General features: G+C 37.8%; 1 protein-coding gene across 1 annotated transcript in view; it reads left to right on the top strand.

Moving 5' to 3' along the window:
- The window catches only part of LOC149280149 (anosmin-1-like), an 80,006-nt gene extending 64,778 nt beyond the window's left edge, over positions 1-15,228 (top strand). Inside the window, exons 10-14 of the mRNA XM_089500769.1 lie at positions 3,298-3,386; positions 6,578-6,749; positions 9,361-9,581; positions 9,761-9,902; positions 15,170-15,228. Of these exons, the coding sequence (XP_089356895.1) occupies positions 3,298-3,386; positions 6,578-6,749; positions 9,361-9,581; positions 9,761-9,902; positions 15,170-15,228 (683 nt within the window). The remainder of the gene's footprint in view (positions 1-3,297; positions 3,387-6,577; positions 6,750-9,360; positions 9,582-9,760; positions 9,903-15,169) is intronic.
- Positions 15,229-16,066: the final 838 nt, after the last annotated feature.

The raw sequence follows: 16,066 nt of genomic DNA, 5'->3' as shown, positions 1-16,066 counted from the left end.
ATCAACAGTGGTGTAAAAACGGGGATTAAGAGGTATACAGGGAACAAGCATCCAGGCCATGAATCCAAGGGAGAAACATCTCAGCTCCCTCTGACGCTCATGTACCTGCACATATGCTGATGAACCTGGCAGTTCTGTAACCCCTCCACCCCAAAACAAATCACCTTTTTCCATGTATGTAGGGGTACGTTGATTGGCAGTCTAAGTACCCTAATTCTCTAACAAAACCGAGGTTAGAAGACGTGATCTCTGTGCTGCACACATCCTGTCTTTTGCCCCTTCAAGTAAGTGCCAGGGTGGAATGAGGTGGTCACTTGTACAGTTTTTAAGGCATTGGCCCCCATCATCTAAATACATAGCTAGGCGTCAGTGCAGTGAAAACCAGTGTTTTTGATCATATCAAGTTATGTATTTGTATCTGGTTATTACGTAACTCCAGAAAAGCTGGCTTTATATTTACTGAACCAGCGTGTAGATTGCCCAAGACTTTGTTTTCTTTGGAGAATTACACATTGCTTACAGGAATTGTTATTTTTTGTGATGCACCGTAATAGCATTTTGTTCCATGTAGTACAATATTAGCGCTCCTCGTTTTTTTCTATTTAGATGCATGCGGGGGCTCAGAATCACGGTGGTTCACCGGCAGGAGCAAGAGGTTACTTGCTCTGTTCTTCTAAAAGCTGATTGATGACAGTACTCTTCATTAATAATTATGCCCCTATTTATGTTTAAAGCAGTGGTTGAGCCACAGTTCCGTAAAAGGAAGCTCTTCTAGAAAAAAAACTTTGTTTTAGCACTAGTAATAGGTGCAGGTTGTAAAAAAATGAGGATTCATCTTTAATGAGTTGTTTGTATGTAGGAAGGCGCTATAGGATACAACAGGCTATTATATTGATCATCTAAAGCCACCACCAAGACTGCTAAGTTTCTTTGATGGCTTCCTCCAAAACCAAGTAATAAGAAGCATCTTGTTGCATGCTGGACATTCATCAGTACTAGGGATGATCCTCTTGGATGAGGCATTACTGTATAAATATGTTAAATTAAGCAGAGTAGGTAAAAACAACACCTTTCATATATTATGATTACAGGAGGTAGAGGAACATGCACGGCAGATACAAGGCATTCAGGATTGAACTAACAAACCAGGGCCACCCATTCTGCTTGGAAACATGTGCGGGGGGGGTAAAATGTGTCAATCCTTTATTGGCCTCTCTTACCATCTGTATATTCAGAGCTCACTTTAAAAGGCTACCATGCTTGGATGCAAGTGATTGTAGTTGAGGGATTTCTGAAACCTCCAGAGTCTACACATATGGAACAAACCTGCACATTCTTCAAAGCTATTCTGAATGACTAAAGAAAAAAAAAATGTCATTCCTTTGAATCTTAAGATGGATATCCGTGTTCCGGAATCAATACTACAAAGTAAAAGGAGGGGGTATTTTAATTTATTTATCACCAAAATGCCCCCCCACTAAATTGTTTCTGTACATTCACTTTGTTTCAATTATCAGTACACATGTTCTGTATATAAAGAGTGACCTATATCGAGTGCAGACTGCAAATTTTCCTGTCAGCTCCGTATCGGGGAAAAAACAGGAACATTAAAAGAAATTTATTTATTATAGTGATTGATATAATGTCTACCAGAAACAAATGATGGATTCGATGTAGACGATAATTATTTGCTTTTTGGTAATGTGCATGTACTGAGTTTTTTAAGTTATTGGTCCTATTTCACCTTTATTATATCCATAGTGACTGGAGCATATTTATGACTTTTACAATAAATAAAGTTAAATAAAAAAGGAACCATGTTGTTAAAAAAAAAACAGAATATGTTTTATTTTGCATAGAATAAAACTAATATATATATATATATATATATAGATATAGATATATCTATCTATATGTATATATATATATATATATCTATCTATCTATCTATCTATATATATATATATAATACACCATTCCAGTAATGTAGTCATATTATATTTTGTCTTATTCAGAATTTCTGATGGGATTAGATTGTAGCCAAAAAGTAAAATAATGCTATTAAGCTATTAAACTGCTAGGTTGCCCCTTTAATGTTTTGTCTATGGGAAAGAGCACCTATAAAGATGCCCCCCCCCACCTCCTGAAGATGTATAAGAGCATCTTTTAGTATTTTAATTTAACTTAATTTATTAAATTGTATTTATTCAACATTAATATACTTTTGCTTTTAACCTTCTTGCTTCTGTAATAGGAACAAAAGTAATTAATATAAACTTTAGACTCTAGACAGCTGCTGCACATACCATTTAAACAAACGTCTTAATTAGTCTTTCATTCTCGGATCAAATAGCTTTTGTGCGACACGGGATGCTATTTAGGTTTTCTTTTCTTCGCTAATCCTTTGTTTATTCTTTCAAAACCATTTACAGCTGTACAGATAATACTTTTTTTTAGGTCATTCATAAATGTATATATTTTTTAGAAAATCATAATTTAACTGTGGTTATTAATGACCCTGAAATCAGTGGTTAAGCTGTCTAAACTCTATTATATTACAATTATCAGTACAAATTAAATATGTTTAAACTGACATATGTTTTGAACAGGTGACTGCAAGAGGTTCATTATGCACTGGTAGTAACGTTTAAAATAAAAGCTATTAAACTTATAGCAAATACAGTATTGATTCTAGCCCAAGACAGCAGACACCGTGTTTCTAGAATGATACATAGCACATTTCTCATTAACACCAATGGTAATAGTTAATTACAATATAGACTTTGTTAAGTTCAGTGCTATAAGCAGTAAAACTTAAATATACTTAAAGGAAAGTGGGTTTTATTTGATTTTTGCTCCAAGAAAGACCCAGACCCGTAGGCTACCATTGTAGGTAGTTATGTGATAATTTGGGTAACTTCCCCTCCTTAAACACCACACTGAGCTGACTCTTTATGGCGATGCCAATGAAGTCCCATTTATCTAATGAAGTCCTTTCCTCTATATACTTTCATTGGTCCTGCTTGGTGATGAAGATATTAGACTTAGATATTATGTTCTTTGCCATAAGACAGTATGATAAGGGTGTTTGTACAAAATGTATGGGTAAGATAACAACCACTAGGTGAAAAGTAGGTTTATAAATTGTGTTGGTGAGCTGTTTGCTTGTATGGGTTCCTATGTACATTTTATTATTTCAAGGGTATGGTATCTTTAGTTTTCCACTATACTGTATTTTTTTAAAATATTATTTCCTTTAAAAAACAGAATTCTAAAATTGATTGTCTTTTGGCTTAGATTCCGTGCCAGCACTGTATCATGTACAATGGATTCCAGAGTCATGCACGCACAATGAAACCAAAGGACAAGAAAAAGCAGTAACCCAAGTAAGTGATCTTGTGATATTGTTGACTGCGATATGATGACACAATCATTCCTGTTGACATCCACTGCTTCCTGTTGGGCGGTAGAACCTTTCTCTGTCTCACTCTACTAAACCTGGTTACTAAACCCGGCGATTGAAGTTATAGATATCGCAGCTTTTAAAGATCTTTTAAAATCACGTGATTATCAGCAATGACAGATGTGCTCAGTGTATGAGAACCTGAATATAGTTCTCAATGGAACTTGAACAGATTTCTTTAGTAAGCTTTAGTAGAATAGTTAATATAAGTCCTAATCATGCTTTCCTTGCAACTTCATCTTCCAGGATATTGTATCCTGTTGAAAATGTTTATAATTATTATTATTAGTAGTAGTAGTACTACTACTAATAGATTTATATAGCACCATTATCGTTCACAGTGCCGTACAATGGATAAACAGGACATAACAAATAGTTATTTTTATTTGCACAAAAAAGCTTACAATTTATAAGGAACTGATGCTATATTAAAAGTGCAAATGTTTGAGGTGGACCAGCCTTATTAGTATAAACATTGACTGAATAAATAATATTACTAGACAAATGTAGACTTACTAAAGTGCAAGAGGGTATGTAGTGAGGCTAGGCACGGTGAAGCAGAGGTAGTTGAGGGAGAGGACTGTTGTGTAATAGGTTTCCTGAAACAAATGTTTTCAAGGACTGGATGCTCTATGAAGAGATACGTAACACTAGGTATGCTATTCTTCGCTAACAGCCACGTTCCCCTCAGGTTGAGCCTTTGGGGTTGTGCGGCCATCTGGACTTGGTAGAAATTCAAAAAGGAGCTAAACTCACTTTAGGTACTGATCTTTACCAATAACAGCCATGTCCCCCAAAGACACTAGCAGGGGACAGTCTAAATCAAAACACTGGAAGCACACTAAGCTCATATATCTAATCCATAGAACAGGCAAAGTACTAATGACTATAGACAGCTTATAAAGGGTACATAAAGATGGATGAAGCGACACCCAAGGGAGTGTCGTATACAAGTGTGTTTGGGGCGGAGCCTAAGAAGTTAATAGGAATCCTGTGACAGGAACTACCTGTATCCCGACTGGGTACACCCACCAGACGAGCACGGGAACATGAAACTTCAACCGTCACGCAGGACTGGCATCGAAGACAGCAGGAAACATAGCTCTTTGGGAACCTCTGCGGCCCTACTTTACGGGGCTGACAAGAACTAACTATATTGAGGAAACAATCACTACCAGCCTCCAAGAGGCTTTCAATAGGCTGGTGTTGAGTTACGACACCATATGTAGGTCGTATGCAAATTAGTCATAACAGAAAACCACACAAACTTATACAATCCTGCCATCAGAACCAATAATACAGGTCAAACAGGCAGGAGGAAGAGGGAAACTGGGATCTAGAGAGCTCTGGCTCTCTCACTGTTGCCACCCTGTACCCCTAATTAGGTACAGGGTGACTTAAGCATAGATCCACACAAAGGGAATCAGATATTGCACTGCAGTTAGTGTCCACTGTTTCTTTCTGGAAGTATGTAATGCATTCCAGGGGTCCACCGTCTATAATGGGAAATACAGCCTCCAAGTGCCCCCCCCCCCAGTCCCAAGTCACGGAGGCTTCCATGACAAATCCTATCCAAGGGGCAAACCCCTTGGGAGTGAGAAATAACGTTTAAGCAATAAGGCTATTCCAACGGATAGAGGCAGCCCTTGAGAACTCATGAGCTTTAACGGTAGAGATTAGAAGAGAGGTAAAGATTATACGATACAATTAAGTACATGGAAGATGTGTATTTATAGATGAGTATGACATCGTAGTTTTGTGACGAATGCATACTTGTAATTAATTATTACTATACACAGCAGCAAAGTGACCTGCAAACTGTGTGTTTTTCATATCCATTGATCCTACTGTACCAGATTTAGTTTAGTGAAACAAAAAATGTATATGTTTCATGTGCTCTTCAATATATTTGACATCAGTACTAAATAATGTTTTGTGATGGCTTCATACCTGAAAACAAAATAATTCCTTCATGCTTCCAGTGTTGAAACTGGATCTGATTAGTAAACCAACAGGGTATTTTGAAAGAAGTTGCTAGATGTATCCTAAACTGGCCTTTTATGCTGGATTATGTCTGCTTTCTCACTTGTTTTGTTTGGATTAACATTCACATTCACACCGTGTTACAAAGAGGCTATCGTGTCATGGGAATTTCGGTTTCTTTGAGAAGTTGTCAGCTTTGATGCGATACAACCCAGGTGATTCATAATCCACATTGAAGAATTCCAGAAATATTATTTCATTTTAGTAACCACCCTTACTGGGAAGAAAACACCTCTTACTTACCATAGAATGCTGGCAGACAGTTTATTCGTGCACAGAAAACGTCTTGGACTGGATTTAATATTCTAGGATACATTTTTCAAGCAGTTCTTTCATAGTTTGATCTTTACATAGTATAGTATAGTGTAAAATTCTACGATATCTTGTATTATTTCTTAACACAAAAATCCTGATTTGCTGATACAAAGACCAAATACAGACACAAAAGGTTTCCCTTAAAACCCTACCTACTGGATTCTACGTACAATGATAAATATATCGCTAAACAAAATTACAGATCATTTACATTTTTTTATTAAAACAGAAAATATCTCTCTAGTTTTTTGTTTTTTTTTTACAAATTAATCATTACTTAAGCCACGCCATAGACTTGTGGGCAATATACTATCTATTTTGATGGAATGGGCATTGCCTTTAGCTCAGAAAGTTTCAAATGGAAAGTTCCGATAGAGGTGGAAAATATTTTGGCTTCCCGAAATGCCAGACTTCATTTTAAATGCAAACGTACACAGATGGGTAAATGTTGAGTGATAATGGAGCCTCTTCTTGGCCTATTTTGTCCTTCTATTGTGTAATACCAATTTTCCTTTTCAGGTTCCAATATAGCTGAAACCAGGAGATGATTTTTATCTGTAATTGTATGATTTCATGAACATTTTTTTTTTATGGTGATGATTAAACTCTTTGTTTCTATGTGTTGTGAATTAAAAATGGATCTCAGATGTATGGCTTGTCTAGCATTCATTTTTGTATTGCGCATGTAGAAGAAATAATGGGCATGTGTCTCTTAAAAAAAAACTAATTCTTCATTAATTCTATTTTCTTAAACAGGATCACCATATAATCTTACCTGCTCTAATGTTTTCCTGCAAGTACAAAGTTACCATCCAACCAGCAAGATCCAAAGGACATGTGAAGGCTGAAAGTATCTTCTTCACGACTCCTCCATGTTCAGCTCTAAAAGGGAAAAACCACAAACACATAAACTGTCCAACGGATGGCGGTAAGGATGCCTGGCATACCTTTTAATTACTACTATTTGTTACTTTTTGTTATACTGTACCTTGAGACAGATCACTTTCTTTTACGTTAATTAGTTTGCATTGAACAGTATGAAATTGATGGGAAGGGTGCTTATTTCTAGCGCATTACCATAATAAGGGAAAAAATCACACAATTATGGTATTATTTATGTTTCATTTATCAAATTAAAAAAGAGATGTCATTGCCTAGAACCGGTAAAAATTCCCAGAAGAAAAAAAAACCAAAAGCTACTGACACTTGTATCCTTGGAAATGTGTTTTTCACCATTATTGTATGAGTTATTCTTACCCAACCTCCTCCTGGATACATCTATTAGGATTGGGATGTGATGTCTAATTAGTGTAAAAGGTTTGAAAACTTGCTAATGGTGCGGGAAAGGGCAAAGCATTTCCATCTAGACAAAACTGAGTGACAATAGCAGTATAGCGACAAGCAATTCGAGGGAATGTAACGAACTGTAGAAGAAATATATAAATATATGAAAAATAGGCTCATTAAATAAACAAAACATATAAAAAAAAACATTTTATTTATTTACTTTTTAATTATTTTATAACCATACATGTAGCTACAAACCATAATAGTGACCAGTTTGTTTTAGATTATCCACAGTCCCAGTACTCTTACCTTGATAGATTTTTTCCCTTAAGTAGTTAAGTAGTAATACAAAAATGACCTCCTATTATATTCTTCTTTGCTGTATTTTGCGGCCATGATGTTGCTACAAAATTATGTTTGTACAATAGTAGCTTTACAGAGGGATTGCACGCTTGCGAGTCTTCTCTATTGCTAAAGTCTTACTCACAATCTGCTAAAACACTGTCTAGGAGGTTTTACTTTGGCTGACAGTAGTGTTTGAATGTAGACTTTGCTGAGGGATCATGCGATATTAAGGTCTATTAGTCAAGAAATGCTCTAGTTATGCTTTTGGTGCACGTCAGAGACAGAAAATCAGAATAACTTAATAATGAAATATTAACTACAAATAATAATAGGTATTTAGGATATGTCAAAAAAATGCTGACATTTATACTTACTTTCAATTGTACATATAGCCACCAGGTTGTCTAGAGTAACAAAGTATACACACACATGTGTATATATATATATATATATAAAATTTCCTCCTTTGCCTTATATGGAGTATTATTTTAGTAAACATAGTCTATGTTTTTGCTGTTTTGGTAGCATATTTCCAAACAAACTATCTGTCATGTGAAGCGGTAAGGTATTTCTTAGGAAATATAAAGTTTCAGTAAAGAGTTCCTTTGTTATGGTCCATATTCTTCGAACAAGCGTATGTGAGCCACTAAGACTGAAGTGAAGTGTGTGTGTATATTGTTATTCATAGAGTTCTTTAGTCCTGTTTAAGGTAAATGGCTCAGATATTTTGGAACGTCCTTAGGTGGTGTTAGTACAAAGTTACGTTTAAGAGTAAGCTGCCAGAGTTCATGTTAAAGTCTCTACACAATCCCCAGGGTTTAAAAAAGAAAACCACCTGGTTGTAACCATTCTCTACAATTGTTGTATCCGCCAATACAAAATAAACCATTTTGGCTTTGATGTTATTGCAATGGCTTCCCTCGTATCCCATTGGAATGTAAACTCTTCAGGGCAGATCTGTCTCGGTCAATCAAATAATGTATATTGGCAAACGTTTCCAATTGATGTTTTAAATCTTAAAGACTTAGAACAAATAAAGACTTTCTTTGTATATAGTGAGGTGTTGAAGTTTAGTTTAGCAGTCTTTCATACTTTGTTGGTTTTGCAGAGATTTCACATCTGACGTTTACTGCAATTCAGTGAAAAGTTTGTGAAGTCTTGCCAGATATTGGTAGAGGCTTTTCGTGTTGGCATTACCGCACATAGTCATCATTCTATTCGCAGGGAGTTAACTCATTTTCAGAGCGAACTGGAAAAACCTTCAAAACAGTTGCTTTAAGTATAAAAACTATTTCTATTAAACATGCAGACAAAAGTCTGGCAAAGCCCCATGGCACACATTTTGTTTAGCTAAATATGTCTCCTTTTTGCAGTCTTGGGTATGGATTAAATCCACGAGCCATGTATAAATTACTTGCAAGAGATTAAAAAACAGTCCAATATTACTGTTTGTGCGACTTGGAGTTTTGTTCTTGGAAAAAAAAGCTTTATGGAAGTAATAAAAAATGATTATGGGTATTCTTTCTATACTGATCTTTCTGTTTAAATATGGGTAAGAGTATAACGGACATAAGAAATCATATATACATAGATTGATATGACTAGCTTTGTAATGGGATGGGGCTAGCCATAGGTAAAGGTGTGTAGTCAAACTTTAGTTGGAGGGAAAGTGGTAGGAACAACACTATTGTCCTGCCCAAAGAAGGAAGACCAGGTACTTTCCGAAGCAGGGCCTCATCTCGAGAGAGTTCCCAGGACCAATGCTACATTGTAGTTTTTTTTTATACCCCATATTTCTGCCCATCTGCACCAATTAAATATACAGAGAATACATTTGTAAAATTTCCATAACTCTTCTTGTATGTATGTTTAGCATGCTGATAATGTTTGGATATTTGTCTTTGCAGGGCAAGTAGTGTCCAAAGTTTTGGCAAAACCAGAAAACCTCTCTGCCGCATTTGATGTCCTCAATGGAAACATTACTGGTCACTTTACATGGAAACTTTCCAAAGTACATCTTCATCAGCCTATGACTGGCTTCCAAGTCACATGGGCAGAGGTTACAACAGAAAGTAGGCAGAACAGTTTGCCGAACAGTATCATTTCCCAGTCCCAAATTCTGCCAGCGGTAAGATATTTATCTTTTTGGCAGTATTTCATCACTATTTTTTATTATGAAATTATTAATAATAATGAAGTATGTATAAGGGCTAATTTGTTCTTTATTTACTGATTTCTTTTTATACCGTGTGACATTTTATTTCTGCTAGGTTTATTTAACATGTACAATGTCTTCTTGTCACACAGGACCATTATGTTCTTACAGTTCACAACCTTAGACCATCAATGCTTTACAGATTAGAAGTTCAGGTACTGACAACAGGAGGAGAAGGGCCCGCAACAATAAAGTCTTTCCGAACGCCAGATCTGCTGCCGCCGTTACCTCACCGTAAGTCTACTTTTCACTTTACTCACACAAAGACAAAGAGGGTTCAAAGACGGGCAACCAGAGTAATAAGGGGAATGGGAGGACTACAGTACCCAGAAAGATTATCAGAATTAGGGTTATTTAGTTTGGAAAAAAGACGGCTTAGGGGGGATTTAATAACTATGTATAAATATATAAGGGGACAGTACAGAGATCACTCCCAGGACCTATTTATACCCAGGACTGTATCTATAACAAGGGGACATCCTCTACGGCTGGAGGAAAGGAGGTTTCTACACCAGCACAGACGGGGGTTCTTTACAGTAAGAGCGGTGAGATTATGGAACTCTCTGCCAGAGGAAGTGGTTATGGTAAACTCAATAAAAGAGTTCAAAAGGAGCCTGGACGTGTTTCTTGAAAGCAATAATATTACAAGTTATGGATATTAGATTAATAGGGACAGAACGTTGATCCAGGGATTTATTCTGATTGCCATATTTGGAGTCGGGAAGGAATTTTCCCCCTGGTATGGGGCAATTGGCATCTGCTTCATAAGGGTTGTTTGCCTTCCTCTGGATCAACACAGTAGGGACACAATATGTATATAGGTTGAACTTGATGGACTTTGGTCTTTTTTCAACCTTATGAACTATGTTACTAAAGACCAATTCTGATGCAAAATTCTAAAAGTATCATCACCATAGAAGCATGTTTCTACTGACCATTGCATTGGTTGGTATCCACTGGTGCAGTTATAAAGTGAAATTAAACCTGGTTAAGATTGTTTTCTGTATGAATTGCTAGAATAATCTTTCTCTGTATATCCCAGCATTCACAATTATAAAAGTAAAAAAGAAGAGTGAAATTCTTCCAACGGAAGCGATAGAGGTTAATACAGTGAAGGAATTTAAACATGCATGGGATAGATATCCTTAAAAATAAGACAAGACCTAGCACTAAATAGTTGTTTTAGCAGCTGTTTTACAACTATTTAGGTTTGATTAGGGTTATAAAATGCTCAAATCCCTGCATTAAGAAAACCTCTGATTTATGCAGTAGAAATCTATTTAGAAAGAAACTTTATGAATTTAGAAGCAGCTGAAGAAAATACCCAGATATGTTCTTAAGCAACCTTTGACATCTTGGAATCCTTAAACACAAGGCAGACTCAGAACGTAAAAACAGTTTGGCTAGGGGAGAGTGTTTGTACCATTATCATCCACAGCTGCATAGAAAAAAAAAGCGGAGTAATTGGCAATTAAGACCAAAGTTGTGTTTGTTGTTAAATTCCTCCCACCATTTACATTCTTCATTTTGCGTTGAGTGCACACAAGCAATAAAGCGAGGGAGCTGGAAACTACGTTTTGTCATGTTTTTATGGGAGACGATCCTTGTGCAATCCATCAAAAAGCTTATCGCACACTTGCCATTCTGAAATAATACCAACTTTAATATTAAACTATTTTCAGCCAGGAGAACATGATATCTAAGTCATGTTCTATGAAATGGCTCAAATGCACTTTGTGTTGCTATGTTTCTGGATGTTATATTTTAAATACTGTTTCACTGCTTTGTTTTAAGGGTAGACCAGTTAAATAGCAAATATGTAATTTGCTAATTTAAATTGTTTATTGATTAATCATGTCAATGCCCTGTTCTGAATCTAACTTTGAAACCTTCTGCCCATCCCTGTCTAGACATATAAAGTTCTGGGGTTTGAGCCATTAAGCAGATTCAATAGAACCAAAACCCCATACAGGATTATTAGCCATACACACCCCATAAAGGCACACAAAACATACATGCAGTGGCGACTCTAGAAACAATATATAGGGGGGGCACACAAGATATCACATTCAAACTGGGGGGGCATTCATAATTTCCAAAAATAATGTGCTATGGAATTATACTTTTGTTATTGGGCTAAAATAATACTTGATCATTCAACATGGGAAGCCTGAAGCCACAATTGAGTGCAACTAATCCTTGAAATAAATATTATAACACAATAAATAACTTTTCCACTAAATGATTTCAGGGCCTTGAACGTTTTGTCCCCTGAAGTCACTACAACTTCAGGAGGGCATTTTATCTCTGGATAAATATAAATTAAATAATTCCTACTGTAAGTTAAGTGCCAGGAACAGATGACCAAACACACACACCAACACAGGCTCTGTCACACCGACACCCAGACACACACACCAGGACAGGCTCTGTCACACCAACACCCAGACACACACACCAGGACAGGCTCTGCCACACCGACACCCAGACACACACACCAGGACAGGCTCTGCCACACCGACAACCAAAAACACACACACCCACACACATCAGGACAGGCTCTGCCACACCCACATCCAAACACACACACACACCAGGACAGGCTCTGACACACTGACACCCAGACACACACACCAACACAGGCTCTGTCACACCAACACTCAGACACACACATACCAGGACAGGCTCTGCGACACCGACAACCAAACATACACACACACACCAGGACAGGTTCTGCCACACAGACACCCACACACATCAGGACAGGCTCTGCCACACCCACATCCAAAAACACACACACACCAGGACAGGCTCTGCCACACAGACACCCACACACATCAGGACAGGCTTTGCCACATCCAAACACACACACACACACGAGGACAGGCTCTGCCACACAGACACCCACACACACCAGGACAGGCTCTGCCACACTGACAACTGAACACACACATCAGGGCAGGCTCTTCCACACCCACATCCAAACACACACACACACAGACAGGCTCTGACACACTGACACCCAAACACACACCCTAGGACAGGCTCTGCCACACTGACAACTAAACACACACCAGGACAGGCTCTGCCACACCAACACCTATACACACACACCCGAGGACAGGCTCTGCTACACTGATAACCAAAAACACACAAACAGCAGGACACAATCCACGTCACAGACGTCTGCATCAGGATGGATTTTTCACACTGCATTGTCGTTTATACCCCCCTTAGTGTTTTTGCCCCTGCTGCCCATATATATTAATATTAGCCCCAGTTGCCGATAGCAGGTATAGATCAACACATTAACACACAAACCAAGCTTTGCATGGATAGATCAACTGAAATTCACCTGTGATCTCAGCACTGAAGATATATATCAAATAAACAGAATCAGACATACAAATCCTGTATTTGCAGGTATACAGTAGTATATAAAACGTAGCATTGCAGGTATAGATCAAATAAATACATGGAAACAGCATTGCAGGTATTAATCAACTGAATAAGACATACAAACACTGTATTTGCAGGTATACATAAATAATGTATGGAAATATATAGATATGGATCTACAGAATAACGCAAAAACCCAGCTTTGCAGGTAAACATCAATTGGAATTCACATAAAAACACGGCATTAAAAGGTATATTTAAAACCCCCTAAATTACATTCATAGATCACAGGTTGCGCACCCCAAAGCCGGCCCTGCCGTCCACACTGCCCACACAGCAATCACACTCCTATCATACCCAGGCAACCAGTAAATGCTGGTACCTAGGCATGATGGGACTGTGCTTGCTGTGATTGCTGTTAGCAATCACACTCCTATCATGCCAGGTCAGCCAGTACATGCTGGTACAGGGTGGCTGTAAGTGATGTGCAGACCCCATACTGCTGGCAGCATCAATACACAAGGGGGGCAGCTAGCTAGGTTTTAGCATGTACTGGCTGACTTGGCATGATAGGAGTGTGATTGCTAACAGCAATCAAAGTCCCATCATGCCTAGGTTCCAGCACTTACACATCCAACCAGTAAATGCTGAAACCTGGACATGATGGGACTGTGATTGCTGTTAGCAATCACACTCCTATCATGCCAAGTCAGCCAGTACATGCTGGTACAGGATGGCTGTAAGTGATGTGCAGACCCCATACTGCTGGCAGCATCCATAGACAAGGGGGGCAGCTAGCTAGGTTTCAGCATGTACTGGCTGACTTGGCATGATAGGAGTTTGATTGCTAACAGCAATCAAAGTCCCATCATGCCTAGGTTCCAGCACTTACACATCCAACCAGTAAATGCTGAAACCTAGGGATGATGGGACTGTGATTGCTGTTAGCAATCACACTCCTATCATGCCAAGTCAGCCAGTACATGCTGGTACAGGATGGCTGTAAGTGATGTGCAGACCCCATACTGCTGGCAGCATCCATAGACAAGGGGGGCAGCTAGCTAGGTTTCAGCATGTACTGGCTGACTTGGAATGATAGGAGTGTGATTGCTAACAGCAATCACAGTCCCATCATGCCTAGGTTCCAGCACTTACACATCCATGCTATCACACACTTCATTCACAGATTCATTCCCTCAATCATACATTCTCATTCAAACTCCCTCCCCACCCCCTTACCTGCACTGCAGCTCCTTGATGCCGCTCACAGACTTCAGCAGAGGGCGCGGCCTCCCTCTGCGTTCTCTGGTAAAGCACAGAGGAAGCGGGACTGGAGCAGAGTCATGTGATGTCACGTGAACTCTGCTAGGTTCCGCTTCCTCTTTGCAGTACAGAAGACCCTCCCACAGGTAAGTAGCCGGGCTCGAGGTGCGGCCCGCGTAAGATCGGTTGCCTTGGCTGCCGATCTTACTCGGGTCGCACCCTCTCTCTCCTCGGCGTTTAAAAATAAATTAAAAAAAAGAAAGAAAGACGGGATCCAAATTTAGCAGGGGGGCAACAGGGGGGGCAAAGATTAACCTAGGGGGGGCAATTGCCCCCCCTTGCCCCCCTGTAGCGACGCCACTGCATACATGTAACATGTATATTGCATTAAAACGCATACTGCAAGCTTCTGTACCTTCCTGTCTGGACTTTTAACTTCATCACCTCTTCCCTATGACAAGGATATCATACTATTAGTGTATGAACTCCAATGTTATTATTTTTCTATATTCTCTTTGTTGAAATGCAGTACCTTTTCTAATGTAATTGTAATTTATATTTATAGATTTAGGCTTAAGTAAAAGTGCATGCTATAGTGTATATATATATATATATATATATATATATATATAATTAGAAAGTAGAATGTGTTTTCTTAAACCAAAATGATAAAACAAATCTGTACTCTCTGTTTTAATGTCTACATATAGTGTGGCAAAATATGACATTAGAGTGATAGAATATATTTATCGTATGTAATGGTGTATAATATTTACAAACTGTGTATTTTTTCTTTTTTTTTCATTTATAATGAAAATATGTTCCTTTCTTTTTTTAAGGGCCACACCTCAAGCAGCACCATTCACACCACTACAAACCGTCCCCAGAAAAAATCTGAGGCCAGTTTTTGTTAGATCTAAGAAGAACTTTGCATGGAAGTGGAAAGCATGGAACTGACATGGAGGAATAATGTTTTATCTGAAGACTTCAACTTCATGATAATAGGGAGAAAAAGTACCCTGGAGAATAATTTCCTTTCCGCGTGTAGAACCTCCTTATAACCTACCGAAGGAGAATATTCAATATACCAGTTTGTTTTTCCCTATCATTCATGTTTCACATAGATTTCAAAGGTGCAGTGAATAGCATGTTTTTAATGTGTACCAATATGCTTTGTAGTTGACCCTAGGCCAAAGTGGTAAACACCTCACTATATTGAATACCCTTATGGCACTCAACAATTTTGTCTGTGAATAATATATATTGTAAATAAAACATATTATAGTTATTTAGGTTAAGAAGAGGAGGCAAATTAAAGCAATAATATAAGTGAATGTCATACAAAGTATATTCATTGAGAAACCATAATGAAATTTATATATCACTCATTCCAATGACTTAAGATCTCAATAAGAGTTACAAATATGTTACTATATTTTCAGTCTGATGAGTGGAATTCAGCATAGTTTGAAGTCATTTTTTTAATAAACCTTGTTTCACACAATTGAGTAGGAATTGGATGGAAAAAAAAATACACATTTATTGTATAATGCTTAATAATATTGTTTTGGTTTATGAAATTTAATATATATTTATATATCACGTGAACACTCCATTATACAAATGGCATTTAAAAATGTGTACCTAAATATTAACAGAACCTTTTTTGGTTGGATTCTTGCAAGTTTGCGAGAAAATAACATCCAGATTAAACAATCTATGAAAACAAAAACTCA

Source organism: Sceloporus occidentalis, unplaced genomic scaffold (genome assembly GCF_023333645.1).
Source record: "Sceloporus occidentalis isolate IW3139 unplaced genomic scaffold, rSceOcc1.0.p SCAF_159, whole genome shotgun sequence".
Classification (NCBI taxonomy): domain Eukaryota; kingdom Metazoa; phylum Chordata; class Lepidosauria; order Squamata; family Phrynosomatidae; genus Sceloporus; species Sceloporus occidentalis.
The sequence above is the reverse complement of the archived record's forward strand: the minus strand, read 5'-3'. Positions and strand labels throughout refer to the sequence as shown.